The sequence below is a fragment of the Pan troglodytes genome, chromosome 16 (genome assembly GCF_028858775.2).
Source record: "Pan troglodytes isolate AG18354 chromosome 16, NHGRI_mPanTro3-v2.0_pri, whole genome shotgun sequence".
NCBI classification, from domain to species: domain Eukaryota; kingdom Metazoa; phylum Chordata; class Mammalia; order Primates; family Hominidae; genus Pan; species Pan troglodytes.
Genome location: NC_072414.2, coordinates 52,532,884 through 52,547,489, shown reverse-complemented (window position 1 = coordinate 52,547,489; position 14,606 = coordinate 52,532,884). Strand labels below are relative to the sequence as shown.

Genomic DNA, 14,606 nt, shown 5'->3' with positions numbered 1-14,606 from the left:
TAGTAGGGATGGAAATATATTACAAAGGATTAATATTCAGTTCCCATTGTCAGAACCACCTGCATATTCACAGAAAGCCACATGAGAAGATGTGCCTGGCTTCCTTATTCTTCAGAGATTTCCTGCACACACAGCTCAGCTTTCTCTTAATTCAGATGGGGCATTCTGGCGCAGTATTTTAACTCTTACACACCTAAGTCTTTAAAAGACTGAAGAAAAATCGTCAAAGTTCCAAAACTTCAATTTTGTCTTATTTTAAATTTAGTTCACAAATGTTTGATCTCTTGATGGTTTGAGGAGTGTGTGTGTGTGTGTGCATTTGGCAGGTATACTCAACACTTTTTATTGAAAAATGGTTTTTTTTAAGCCATTAAGTTTTCCGGAGAAATTGCAATCCAACTGAAGTTTTTGAGAAGTGGCTTGTTTAGTAAGATGCAGAACATTTTTTTAAATGGCTATAATTTGATAGACTCATTTGAGTCAGATGTCAACTTAATAATAAGGCTTGGGATGTCAGAGGGTGACATATATGTTTATTATGTTAACAAGTGGGAATCGTGCCATTTCCATGATGCCCCGACAAGACTGTACAAGCCCTAGATAAAGCTAGGTCAAGGACTTTGCATAGAGAGGCGACCTCTCCATCTAAGTGCTCTTTTTCTTCTAAGTTGTGAATAAGATAGTAACATCTGGACCCATCAGTCCCTTGGGAAAGCATCTTGGAAACCAATGATTAAAAAACATTTAAGTAAGTCTAGCTAGCAGATGAGAATTATGGTACTGTGTAATTTTTATTCTCTTTGTGGCATAGCTGGATATGGGTAATAGGACACAGCATCGCAATCTTTGCCATGAATGATGTGGCAAGCTTCCTGAAGCTTCCCATTTATATAGGTTTTTCATCTTCAAAGAGCTTTGTGAGCACTCATTTACCACCACCTGCCTGGGAGGTAAGAATTATTCCCATTTTATGGATGGAGGAAGTGGAGGTGTAAGTGAATTGCTTGAGGCCACCCAGGGAGTTCAGTCTCAGAAGGAGACCTGGAAGGGCCAACTCCACCTCTTAGCTGAATTGACTCCCAGTGCTTTCTTTTTGGTGTCATGTCCTCTTGAGAGCCCCAGATCAGTGATGGCATAAATCTAAACACATCAAATAATCCTGAATAGGAAAGAGACACCAAGTCTGTCTTTCTTGTGGCTATGTCTACATCAAAACCCTGGGAAATCTGGACATAGAGAAGAAGCCATTTAACCCTCCTGAGGCTCATTTTCCGTATCTGTAAAATGGGGATGATAATGCCTATCTGCCTCCTTTAGGGATGTTGAAAGCACCAAAATCAAAGCAAGCTAACAAGGATAAAAACTTTGAAAACTATATAGAATTCTGCAAAAACTCAGGCATTACTATTTTTGCCAAAAATGACTGCGAGACTGCTTACTGAAGGAGTAGGGCTTTCTATTTGGAGATCTAATTGTTTTGGTGATGTTCAGCAAGGATGAAATACTGTCATGAAAGAATCCAAAATCAAGAAAAGAAAATAATGTACTAGGGAAACATATTAGTGTTATATTTAAAATGAACTTAGTAGACCAAGTGGCCAAACAAGTTCATCGTTAGTTTGCATAGGATGCAGCTATAACTCGGCTCTACTCATCCCTGATGGCCATTGAACATGCCTGTGCTATGGAACATACCCATACTCTATTCCAAGCCACAGGTCCAGGTCGATGGTCTGTTCCCCTTCCACATGGAGATGTAATGAGAGCTCTCTGCAAACCCTTATGGTGTCCTGGGGCCTCCCATGGCAGAGTGGAGAGAAAGCATGTTGCTCCCTGAACTGTCCACTCCTAGCACTATAGAGAAGGGGCACTACCCCTGGAAGGAGGGTTTGAAAAAAGGGAGCTTGTCTGGGTAGACAGATTGAAGAAAGGTTTCCTCTATCCAGGCTGTTGCAGTCACTCTGCAGCAAGGCTCACAGCCAGGTGCATTTCAACCTCTACTTTTGACCCCTCAGCTAGGCCACACTGGGCAGAGCACAACCTGCATGACCATCTTTAGAAGCCCTGAAACAAGGGGGCCACAAAATTCTAGAAGCCTGGTGCTCCTGAAGTCCCTCCAGGGAATAAGGTGAAGACTCTGCAGCTCTCCCCCGGCTAACCTTGACACGCAAGCCAGACCGCCATTCAGGCAGCTGCAGAAGCCTTTAATACCCTGGCAGTTTTAAACAGGGGATAAAATAAAGTGACTAATCCATAAAGGACTCAAGCCATTTTACTGAAAATAAAATCAAATGCCTTAGGGTTTTTCTTTTTAATCTTTATTGGTTTTTCTGCTTAGAAAAGTAATACATGCTGGTTGTAAAAAATTCAAACATTAGAGAAATATGTAACATAGCAAGTGAAAAGTCCTCCATATTCTCTGCACTCCAGAAAAAAACACCATCAACAGATCTGTGTAAAAGATAGGCTTTTTAAAGCACTAGTTTTTGACCGTTTTTGCAAGACACACAAAATTGGTTGACATTCATAAGTATGACAGACATGTTCTCATAGGTGTACCCAAGGTTCGGCCATTGGCCGTTTCCTGGCAAGCCAGCAGTAACCCCACCCCATTCAGTCCAAATCAAGAAAATATTTGGTTGTGCAATTGAGCTAGAGTGAACGATATTATTGGGGTAACCTTGGGTCTATATTAGTTTAGTTTTTATGTGAACCAATAAAAAACTTTAATTTTGTAAAACTTTTATTAGTAACCAATTCCCTGGGACACTCCTGCAACTTATTGCAACATACCACTGTGTTGTGGCAAACAGTTAAGCAGCAATGTTGTGAAGGATTGCTGTGGTAGCTGGTAGGAACTGCCTGTCATGTTATTTGGAGGATAAGCAGCTTTTCTGTATCCCCACCTCGGAAAGAGCTTAAAGTCTGGAGGAAAGAATTTCATTTCACTATAAGGCAGGATTTCTTATCAACAACAACAATAATAATAACTACTATTTATTGAGTGCCAACTATTTCTAAGAACTATGTGATGGGCATATATAGAGAATACATATATAAAATGCTCATACAGATATCATATATATGGTAATGTCATTTATGTATCACATCCTTGAATCTTCAAGTATGAAACTGAGGCTCAGAGAGGTTAAGTAATCTGCCCGGCCTTAAGAACTGTCAAACGTTGACATTGGTCATTTTAGGGTTAAAATTCTAACCAGAATTTTGTGGAACTGAGATCAGTGGCCTAGAAGGTTGATGGTTATTTTAACTAAGGGGATAACTCCCAGCAAGAGATGTTGACATCAATTCCTGAGTAGTGTGTTAAGTTTAAACAAACTACTTAGGGGATGTCTTTTGAGCCCTGGTTAGTGATTGCTTAATAAGAGTGCAATGATGATGATGACAATGATGACAGTAACAATTAAGTAAGTGATGCCTACCGCATAGGGTATTGGAGGAGTGAGTGAGATATAATGCGTGACACATTATTAGCACAAATACATGTAGATATTATTATTATAAATTAGATTATTATTGAGAGATCACTACTCACCCACAGAATGAAGTACTGGGTGCCTGTCATACAATTTTTATTTTTATTTTATTTTATTTTATTTTATTTTTTCTTTTTTATTGATCATTCTTGGGTGTTTCTCGCAGAGGGGGATTTGGCAGGGTCACAGGACAATAGTGGAGGGAAGGTCAGCAGATAAACAAGTGAACAAAGTTCTCTGGTTTTCCTAGGCAGAGGACCCTGCGGCCTTCCGCAGTGTTTGTGTCCCTGGGTACTTGAGATTAAGGAGTGGTGATGACTCTTAACGAACATGCTGCCTTCAAGCATCTGTTTAACAAAGCACATCTTGCACCGCCCTTAATCCATTCAACCCTGAGTGGATACAGCACATGTTTCAGAGAGCACAGGGTTGGGGGTAAGGTCACAGATCAACAGGATCCCAAGGCAGAAGAATTTTTCGTAGTACAGAACAAAATGAAAAGTCTCCCATGTCTACCTCTTTCTACACAGACACAGCAACCATCCGATTTCTCAATCTTTTCCCCACCTTTCCCCCCTTTCTATTCCACAAAACCGCCATTGTCTTCATGGCCCGTTCTCAATGAGCTGTTGAGTACACCTCCCAGATGGGGTGGTGGCCGGGCAGAGGGGCTCCTCACTTCCCAGTAGGGGCGGCCGGGCAGAGGCGCCCCTCACCTCCCCGACGGGGCGGCTGGCCGGGCGGGGGGCTGACCCCCCCCACCTCCCTCCCGGGCGGGGCGGCTGGCCGGGCGGGGGGCTGACCCCCCACCTCCCTCCCGGACGGGACAGCTGGCCTGGCAGGGGGCTGACCCCCCCACCTCCCTCCCGGACGGGGCGGCTGGCCGGGCAGAGGGGCTCCTCACTTCCCAGAAGGGGTGGCCGGGCAGAGGCGCCCCTCACCTCCCGGATGGGGCGGCTGGCCGGGCGGGGGGCTGACCCCCCCACCTCCCTCCCGGATGGGGCGGCTGGCCAGGCGGGGGGCTGATCCGCCCACCTCCCTCCCGGACGGGGCGGCTGGCCGGGCGGGGGCTGACCCCCCCACCTCCCTCCCGGACGGGGCGGCTGGCCGGGCAGAGGGGCTCCTCACTTCCCAGTAGGGGCGGCCGGGCAGAGGCGCCCCTCGCCTCCCGGACGGGGCAGCTGGCCAGGCGGGGGGCTGACCCCCCCACCTCCCTCCCGGACGAGGCGGCTGGCCGGGCAGAGGGGCTCCTCACTTCCCGGTAGGGGCGGCCGGGCAGAGGTGCCCCTCACCTCCCGGACGGGGCGGCTGGCCGGGTGGGGGGCTGACCCCCCCACCTCCCTCCCAGACGAGGAGGGAGGACGCTCCTCACTTCTCAGACGGGGTGGCTGCCGGGCGGAGGGGCTCCTCACTTCTCAGACGGGGCGGTTGCCAGGCAGAGGGTCTCCTCACTTCTCAGACAGGGCGGCCGGGCAGAGACACTCCTCACATCCCGGACGGGGCGGCAGGGCAGAGGTGCTCCCCACATCTCAGACGATGGGCGGCCGGGCAGAGACGCTCCTCCCTTCCCAGATGTGATGGCTGCCGGGAAGAGGCGCTCCTCACTTCCTAGATGGGATGGCGGCCGGGCAGAGACGCTCCTCACTTTCCAGACTGGGCAGCCAGGCAGAGGGGCTCCTCACATCCCAGACGATGGGCAGTCAGGCGGAGACGCTCCTCACTTCCCAGACGGGGTGGCTGCCAGGCAGAGGCTGCAATCTCGGCACTTAGGGAGGCCAAGGCAGGCGGCTGGGAGGTGGTTGTAGCGAGCCGAGATCACGCCACTGCACTCCAGCCTGGGCGCCATTGAGCACTGAGTTAACGAGACTCCGTCTGCAATCCCGGCACCTCGGGAGGCCGAGGCTGGCGGATCACTCGCGGTTAGGAGCTGGAGACCAGCCCAGCCGACACATCGAAACCCCGTCTCCACCAAAAAAATATGAAAACCAGTCAGGCGTGGCGGCGCACGCCTGCAATCGCAGGCACTCGGCAGGCTGAGGCAGGAGAATCGGGCAGGGAGGTTGCAGTGAGCTGAGATGGCAGCAGTACCGTCCAGCTTCGGCTCGGCATCAGAGGGAGACCGTGGAAAGAGGGGAGAGGGGAGAGGGGAGAGGGGGGAGGGGGGAGGGGAGAGGGAGCTCTATCTACCACACAGTCCTTCTCTGAATAACAATTTTTATTTTTTTAATTCTTTGGGAAAATGGGCATTGTTCTCTGGACCATGTTATCTCCTAAGGTAGGTCCTGAGGAATAAATGTCATCTTAAGAATGCTAGTGCCCAAGTTCTTGTTCCTTTTATAATTAAAAATTCAAAGCAAACTTCTTCTAGAAGTGCAGTGCTAAATGACAGCCTAGCCCCAAGGACCACTTGGTTAATTAGCACCCTTGCATTCCAGGATTTCCTGATGCCCGCTGCCACTTGTTGTCAGCTCCTTGAAACTGCATTTGCCTCTGCAGGTGTGGAGAGCCTGCTTGAATTACACAGGGTGCATGAGAGAGCAAATTATTTAGGCAATAGAGCTGAAAATGTGGGCAAATTAGAATTTTTCATAGCAAGATTGTTCATTGTGAAGCCAATTCATGATTATATGTGCGCATCTTGCTCCAGATATTCCACTACACAATAAACCTCTTTGCTGGGATGAATATGTATGTGGGCTAATTTAATCAATATACTTGTGAACGTTGACAGTAGTGCTGTCTGACAGAACTCATCCTTTGAAATGCTGGCTGAGTTAATGTGTGCAGTATATATATGGGCCAAGATTCATAATTTGTGTTAAAAGATTGTTTTGAGAAGACACCACACTACCTGGTGGGAAACTGAAAAGCCTACACGATGAAAGGCAAAGGGCAGAGGGATTTTTGTCTTCCTCCTTCTTGTTGGACTGAAAACTCAAATTCACAAAACTAAACTGCCTCCTTTTGAAAAATTTGCAAGGCATTGACTGCATTTTTTTCTCATGGATTCATTTGAATTCTGGAAATTGACTAAAATGGGGGATGGGGAGGGCTTTTGTGCATTGTTGGGTTAAATGAAGGGCTGAGCAAGTGCCCTGCTCCAATCTGCAAATGCTCGCTTTCTGGGAATATCAACACGTGTGATCAGATCACATTCAGAGGGTTTGCTTTTGGAGTAGGAGGATTTTAGTCATTTCCTAAAGTGCATTTGCAACTGAAATTGTCATCTGAGATAAGAGAACCAAGCAGGAGGAAGCCTAGGAGAATAGTTTAACCAATCAGAATACCTCAACTTGCTATCCAGAAACCCTTCTACCACCTTACCGAGAGATTCCCGGTGAAGCCTGTTTCAATTAAATCTGATTCTTTAGCCCACTGGAACTAAGCACAGACACATGGGGACAAAGATCTAAGTGAATGGCCCCCCTGTTTGGAAATACAAGTCAATCTACAGTGAGTCCATTTATCCTAAGCGTCTTGGCCTCCACAGATCTCGTGACTGTCTCCGCTCAAATATCCTCCAGATCTGAAAACCCTTGCAAGCTGAAGCCTGACTCAGGCCATCAGTCCTGTGTCACAGTGGCACCAAACTCTGGGGTCTGTACTACAACTGCTCCCCACCCGCACTCCTACCCTCACCCCTGCCAGGACATGAGCCATTCCAAGGGTGGAAGTGCTGGGGCCAGTATAGTACTCCCAAGGCCACCCCCATCATGAGCAGACCTCCATGCCAGGCAGGCATCTTGGTCACAGCCTTAAACATCGTTGCTTCACTTCTAATTAGTAATCCACTGTGAGTCCAGGCCGACTGTACAGGAATACTGCATATCATTTTCAGTTTGTCCAGATGCAGTTCTACTCATTGTTCTCAATATGCCCTGCCCAGGGCCTTCATATTCTTGTAAAGGACTAAATAGACATGCTTGATCTCCCTCATTGTTAAGATGGAATGAAGATAACTCTTGAAAGGCCCAAGTTTAGCGTCAGGTAGTTTTGATGCTGACTTAAATGCTAGGACCTAAAGAGGTTTTTGTTCATCCCTAATTTCTGTCATTACACCTTGAGGTGAGACATGGACAGAAGCAGCTCCAAGTAGGTCTTCTTCATTTCATGTATAAATTCTGTTTAACAGGTGGTTCAAGGACTTCATGTTGCCTAATTATTACATTCCTAGGAATCAGGGTAAGGAGGCTGGTTCTCGTTCTAGCCTACTCAATTCATGTAGGGAAAAGCAGGCAATAACTCTCAGCTGATAGCACCTTTCAGGATTTCTCTACTTCCACTTGGCTTTTCCACGTCTCTGAAAAATGTTAGGCGTAACTTGCTTTCTCTAGAGTTGCAGATCTGTGGCACAAACCTTTGCCTTGACTATATTAAACATATTGGAAGGACTGTGCAGTATGAGACATTATTAGATATCATATTTCATAAAGAATTTTTCTTGAAGAAATCAAGCCAAGTGTTAACATGAGGCAGACTTGCAAATGACAACTTTTGTTGAATGCAACCTTAAACATTAACTTGCTTAAGTTGCTTAACTCAAACTATACCTATTAGTGTCCAAAGTCACCATTATTGGGGTATTAGAAAGCCTCCAGAGTATAGAAAATACACTGGATGTGAGATCTGGAACAATCTCTAAATTTGGACAGCAAAGAAACTCAGTATGCAAGCACTAAAAAAATGATGGATAGCTTTTAGAATAGCTTGCACTCCCTAAAAGTCACCACAGTACTTGTATTAGGCCCTGAGAAAGGGAGTTAGCAGTACACATGGTTTATAATGAGGTTAAATCCAATAGTTTCATGTGCGCTCTAAGTATCGAATGCAACATCACCTTAAATCCAAAGTAAGTGGTTGTGAAATCATCCCAGGATATGGGATTACATTAGAAGAAAGAGTGGGCTGTGTGTCTCTGTGTGGTACTTACACTATGTGACATATTCTTTGGACAAAGAAATTACTCTGTGTAAGGTCTGGGGCTAGGTAAGGGCTGTACAGAAATGAAATAGACTTGGGCACTTGCAGTTGTGTTTGTGTGTGTAACTCAGTAGGTAATCTAACATGATACCCAGTAGTGAAAACCATGGAAAATGAATTTAGCGTAATGACACATTCCAGGTAAACTGGTGACTGTTCCCATCCTGTCTATACAGCTCAGCATTGGTCTTTATTTCACATATAAATTCTATTTAATAGTTGATCTAAGAATTTTCTTTTGCCTAATTATTCCTTATTTTTTATCCTTAATTATGCTCTTTTTAACTCTGAGGTATAATGTGTTTGCTTAGAAATGTGCTTTGCCTTATTTGAGAACTTTGGTGTGATACATGTTATTTGCGGGTCTTCCAGCATGAGGCATCTTTAAGTAATCAGTTGGGTAGAAACACATGCCCTCTGTACCAGGAACTAAATTTCCAGTGTAAAGAACTCAGAAGCAACACATCCTATTTGTCAGGATTCATCATTATTAAATTCAAACAAGATATTAACTCTATGGTTGAAAGGTTCTGATTGTACACAAATGGACTAATTTTTAACACATGGCAACTGCGTTAATTTTTTAAAAGATAAGGAATTCTTACCATCATATGTAACTGATTAATATTTTGAATTGAATCATTTTCCTAACTAGACCTGACTTTTTAGAGTGTATTTTTCTCTAGCAGTCAAGCTATAATGCTCAGCCAAGACAGATTTATGATCTTTTAAAACTAATGATAGAAAATGAGATTGGAGGAAACATTTCAGTATCTGCTTTGCTCTGAGGCCTAAACTGCGAACTCTCCAGTTCTTGAAGGCTTTGAAATGCTGATTCCAGTCTTCTTGTGGGTTCTTAAACACCTTCTCAAATGACCCATTTTAATAACCCGAAAGCTATTATATAAGGAGCAGCCATAATTTAGTCCAGGGCTCTAGGGGGACCCTCACAGTTCAGCAATGAATAGTTAATGCAGTATAATGTTTAGCAGGTTATTAGTTTTCACTATACAAATGCTGATCAGGGAACGCTTTTATAAGGTGTTTAAAAGAAAATGTAATTAACTGGTTGCGTGCTTCTGTTGCAGCTCAAATTGAAATTATTCCATGCAAGATCTGTGGAGACAAATCATCAGGAATCCATTATGGTGTCATTACATGTGAAGGCTGCAAGGTAAGCCTTTTTAATTGTTGTTGTTTCTATTAATGTTTGTTAGAATATATCTTTGTGATTTGTATGTCTCTACTTATGTCTTAAAATTCAACTCCTTAGAATTTTGAATGATAAGAAATTACAGGATAGAAGAAATATTTTGGTGTTAAATTACAATTAAAGAAGTTATATATATTTTTACTCCTTCCTTCAAAATAATAGATTACAAAAAGGTATTTGAGCATTGCTTGTTTATTACTTTCAACCCCAGAGTTGAACTCATGAGCAATCTCTGTGGCAATCTTTTTTAAAAAAGAGCTAACTCCAGACTTCTACAATGTCCCTGTCATAAGCTTATAAAAAGACATCTCCAGTAAGTTTAATTGGAATGTCATTGAGTTGAGTCTTATTGTTAGCACACATAATGTTAACACATCTGGCAAAATTGTGGGAAAGCTATCAGGAAGACCTGAGTTCCAGTCCTACTGCCTCCACTTGTCCATATTGTTTTGAATGTGTCTTAATCTCTTTGTCACTCAGTTGCTTCATTTTTAAAGTGGGTATAACACCTGATCTTTCTACTGTTTAGGACTATTCCAAGAATAGAAGGAGAATCTGTACATAAAAAAGTCCTTACAAACAGAAAAGTGCTATTTAAGTCTAAATATTATCAGTATTATTTCTGCTATGACTATTTTATTATTTCTGACCTTGGTCATGGGGCAATGTGTACAGCACATGCATAATGTGCAGATGAGAAACAGAGATGTTTATCCCAATAATTCAAGACCCCCCAAGCCCAGATTACCTCTGTTATTCAAATCTCAATTTATTAAGATTTAAATCCTCATGCTTATATTGGAAGGGCCTCGAGACAGCTTACAGGATAAAACAGTGCAAAATAAACAGGAGAGAAGCTATTTAAACATGCAGGAGGCCTTTGAGACAGCCGATTGCTACAACCAGGCCTGAATCAGCCCTAAGGCTTTTTGAGGCTGAGGCAAAAAATAAAATCCACGAATTTGGTTAGCTTTCCTTTCATGAAATTAGAAAATACAATGTTGTAAAATACAAAATCACCTATAGACACAAATGACTACTGAGAGACTTCAAGGAAATTAACCTTATAATTTCCTTAATTCTTCATTTTACTGTTAGTCATGGTAACATTTGCTAATTTGTACATGTACAGATGCTTCATGTTGATCCCATCTTAGCAAAGCTTCAGATTTCCGCATACTACAGAACCATCTATGCCCTTTACTTCCAAAATCTGCCCTCCCTCAAAATTAGTTGACTAATTAAATAAATTAAGCAAAATGAGAGGCCCGGTATAGTGGTGTGTACCTGTAGTCCCAGCTACTCAGGGAAGACAGCTGCAGGTTTATCACTTGAGTCCAGGAGTTCAAGGTTACAGTGAGCTATGATCACACCACTGGACTCCAGCCTGGGCAATGGAGTGAGACCCTCTCTCCAAAAAAGTAAATAAAAATAATGAAAAACAAAACAAAATGAAATAATCTGTCTGGTCTGTGCCATCCCAGGTTAGAGTGATCTGCCTGTGACCACTGTCATCGCATTGATTTTTGGAGCTGGTTTGGCTGACGTGGCCAGGTAGCCATTGCTTTTCACCCTCACCCTGTCTTGTGTTCTGCCTCCCAAATCTGTGTCCCTGGTAGACATGTCATGGCCTTTCTCAATAGAGGGTTTATAGACTGCAGTGCTTGCCTGCTGGGAGTTCCAGTGCTTTTTGTGCATTGCGTATCACCTGGGTGTCTTCTTAAATGGACAGGGTTCTAGGCAGCATCCCGGATACCAGTTCACCATTTGTCCCTTCATTCTGCCCAAAAAACTGATGGCTTCCTCTGAATCTGTCAGTAAGGCAAGTGATTATCTAGGAGTTGACAGAAGTGATTATCTAGGAATGGAGTCTGGGGAAAGGACAAGGTGGGGGTAGGGGCTACTTCATATGAAATACCCCAACAATTTGGAAGATTAATTAACAACATGCTATTGAGTAAAACCTAAGTTGACTGAGTACCATGGCACAAACAACGTGAATTTTCTTTTTATTCTTAATATTTATCATGACAAAAATTAAAGCGATAAGAAAACAAAAGGTATCTATGATTCCAAAGTTGCCATTTTTCTAGATTCCCTTCCAGATCTTGTCTGCATACCTCCTCAGTGCCAAAGTGGTTTTCAGTTATCTGTGGCTCTGTTCCTCTGCTCTGTTGACTTTATCCAATGAAAACCACAAAATAAATAAAACATAATTTTATTAACAGATTGGGCCTATGCCTAGCCAGGGACTTGAACAATGTTACCTGTTTATATTTGATACATATACTCTTTGTTCTCCATTATAATTTCTCTCTGCTATAACTAACACTTTTATTCCTAGTTATAAAAATAGAAGTCAAAAGACTTCTATTTTTGCCATTTTATGTTAATTATTTATCATGTTCTAACCAGGTAAAGGTGGTTCTATCATGATCAATTGTAAATAACTTTGCTGAGATAGTGTAATTAAACATAAGAAAAATTTCACATTAGACATATCAAATAGATATCTAATGAGAGAAGAAGGTGATCAGTCATCTTCTGAGCTAATCATTTTGTGAACGTATTTTAAATTGCATTTTTAAATTAACAAGCTGACACCATAAGAAACTAGAGGACCTGTTTAATTGCTGAAATAATGATTTTGGCACATAGTTGCTAAGCATTGCACATGAACAGCAAAAATGGTAGAAGCTTTAGTAGCTCTTTCTGTCATTTCTGGCTGTTCCTAGTTCATCCTCTCCCCAACCCCTTTGCTGTCTGTAGAGAGACAGCAGGTGTCATGCTTCTGCTCTGACTCTGGAACCAGACTGCCCGAGTTGAAATCCCAGCTCTGCTATTTACCAGCTTGAGCACCTATACCACTGCTCTGTGCCTCAGTTCCCCCATCTGTAAAATGAGGACTGTAATTGTAATAACTTCATAGGGTTGTCACATGCATTTAAGGAAAGTACCTGGAAGAATGCCAGATGCATCACAAGCACTTACTAAGTGTTAGCTGTTGTTATCATTGTCATTACTAGGCAGACTTCTTGGTGGCTTGGTAATGCTGCTCTGTATAGTCAGGTATTATTTCTGGGACATCTATGGATATAGTCTTGATTGTTGTGACCATTTGCAATGTGTTATGTAGAATCTGCCAATAAAAAAGAATACTATGAGCACTCCCTTGGGACCAAGCACTATGTAAGCACTGTAAGGGATCCAAAGACATAGACCACATCTTTCCCTCAAGCAGTTTATGGTCTAGTTGTAGAGATGAGGCCTGTGTAGGGAAAGCTAAATAGCAATGCAAGAACTAATATAGAGTAAGGCCACAATCTATGATATACATAAGAAGCACATATAGGCTGGGCACAGTGGCTCACACCTGTAGTCCCAGCAGTTTGGGAGGCTGAGTTGAGAGGAAGATGTGAGCACAAGAGTTCAAGACCAGCCTGAGCAACACAGCAAGACTCTGTCTCTACAAAAAAATTAAAAATAAAAAAAACTGGCTAGGCATGGTGGTGTTTGCCTGAAGTCCCAACTACTCGGAAGGCTGAAGCAGGAGGATTGCTTGAGCCCAGGAGTTCAAGGCTCCTGGTGAGCTATGATGGCGCCACTGCATTCCAGCCTGGCAACAGAGCAAGACCCCTGTCTCAAAAAAAAAAAGAAAAAAGAAGCACATATCCACTAGACAGCATAGCTAGGTGGTCTAAAGGAGAGTTGGCCCAGCAAGGTTTCATTGAGGAGGAACCAACCGCGGGCTGGAGCTGAGGAAGGATTTTCCCAGTCAAGGTGGCTGGGAGGGCATTCTGTGCTGAGGAAGAAGGAGAACAAGGAATGGCAGAGGCAAAAGCCCAGAAAAAGGGCAGTCTTGGTTGTATTTAGAGGACAGCACATAACTCAGTTTGATTGAAGCAAAGGGTCACTTTCTGTGGCTAGTGGAAGATGAGGGTAGACAGGCACACCATCCTCAAATTTTTAAGGACTCCATTATGCCAAGGTTTTTATTATAAACGTATTTTACTTGTTCTCTGGAAAGAATCAGGGAACAATGTATTGGCACTGCTTCAGCCTGAATATTGCATTTCGGAAGAACATATGTTAGAATCCAGGCCTGCAAGGTTTTTAGTTCTGTTCATACAGACATTTCTGAGCTCTTGGAAAAGAATTTAGTTTCAGCCTTGGGTGAGCATGATGAGGGGGCATAACGTGAGCTGGGGCAGGCCTGCCAGGGAGGAGGGGCAGGTCGTGCCCCATGCCAGCACAGGAAAAGGCCATGGTAACACTAGAGGCTATAGATGTTAAAGTTCAATCTTCAAAGTGAATAAAAATATGAAGTGTTAGGAGGAAAATAATCATTGGTTAAGGTTTGCTTTTGAGAAATCATCTTGTTTGCCATTCAACTTCTGTTCCTAATTTCATCATGAGATACAGTGGCTGCTCAGATGATGAGGATGAACATTTGATCTCAAGACACACATACATAGACACACATACATTTTTTAATCCATATCCTTTTAGATATTTTGGCTATACAATTTTAACTGCAAGTTTTTTAATGATAATGCACGATCCAGTATTGGGGTTAGTGAATTGGTTTCTGATTACATTTAAAACCTTTTCCTCTTGATAACACTAAGAACAAACTGGCATTCATTTGTCCAATATACACTTACCAATCAATACATTTAAGATGATGTCTTATTCAAAGCTTCCTCTTCTACCCACTAAAGATAATTTGAGACAATGTCTCTGCGTTAACAAATATATTTTCTTAAACAATAAAAAAGGCTTTTCAAAAATATCTGGTGTGTATAAGTGACACCTTCCCCCACTGAAGTAGTTAAAGCCATTTCTGGAGCTTTTTATGTTTAGGTTAAAAAGAAGCTTTATATGAATGTTCCTTTTAGGCTCAAATTGTCTTTTAG

The 14,606-nt window shown here is 43.0% G+C and overlaps 1 protein-coding gene and 1 long non-coding RNA gene across 8 annotated transcripts in view; one reads left to right on the top strand and one right to left on the bottom strand.

Annotated features, from left to right (window-relative positions):
* The window catches only part of RORA (RAR related orphan receptor A), a 735,316-nt gene that overhangs the window by 687,287 nt on the left and 33,423 nt on the right, over window positions 1-14,606 (top strand). For all 7 annotated transcript variants that reach the window (XR_010151721.1, XM_016927663.4, XM_063795105.1 and 4 more), the window contains one exon: window positions 9,566-9,651. Coding sequence is in view for 6 of the 7 variants with exons in the window: in XM_016927663.4 (XP_016783152.2) it covers window positions 9,566-9,651 (86 nt within the window). In the remaining variant the exon portion in view is untranslated. The remainder of the gene's footprint in view (window positions 1-9,565; window positions 9,652-14,606) is intronic.
* LOC107968493 (uncharacterized) overlaps window positions 11,683-14,606 on the bottom strand; it is a 50,355-nt gene continuing 47,431 nt past the window's right edge. The window contains exons 4-5 of the long non-coding RNA XR_002939489.3: window positions 12,682-12,829; window positions 11,683-11,868 (exon numbers count right to left, since the gene is read on the bottom strand). This is a non-coding gene — a long non-coding RNA (uncharacterized LOC107968493). The remainder of the gene's footprint in view (window positions 11,869-12,681; window positions 12,830-14,606) is intronic.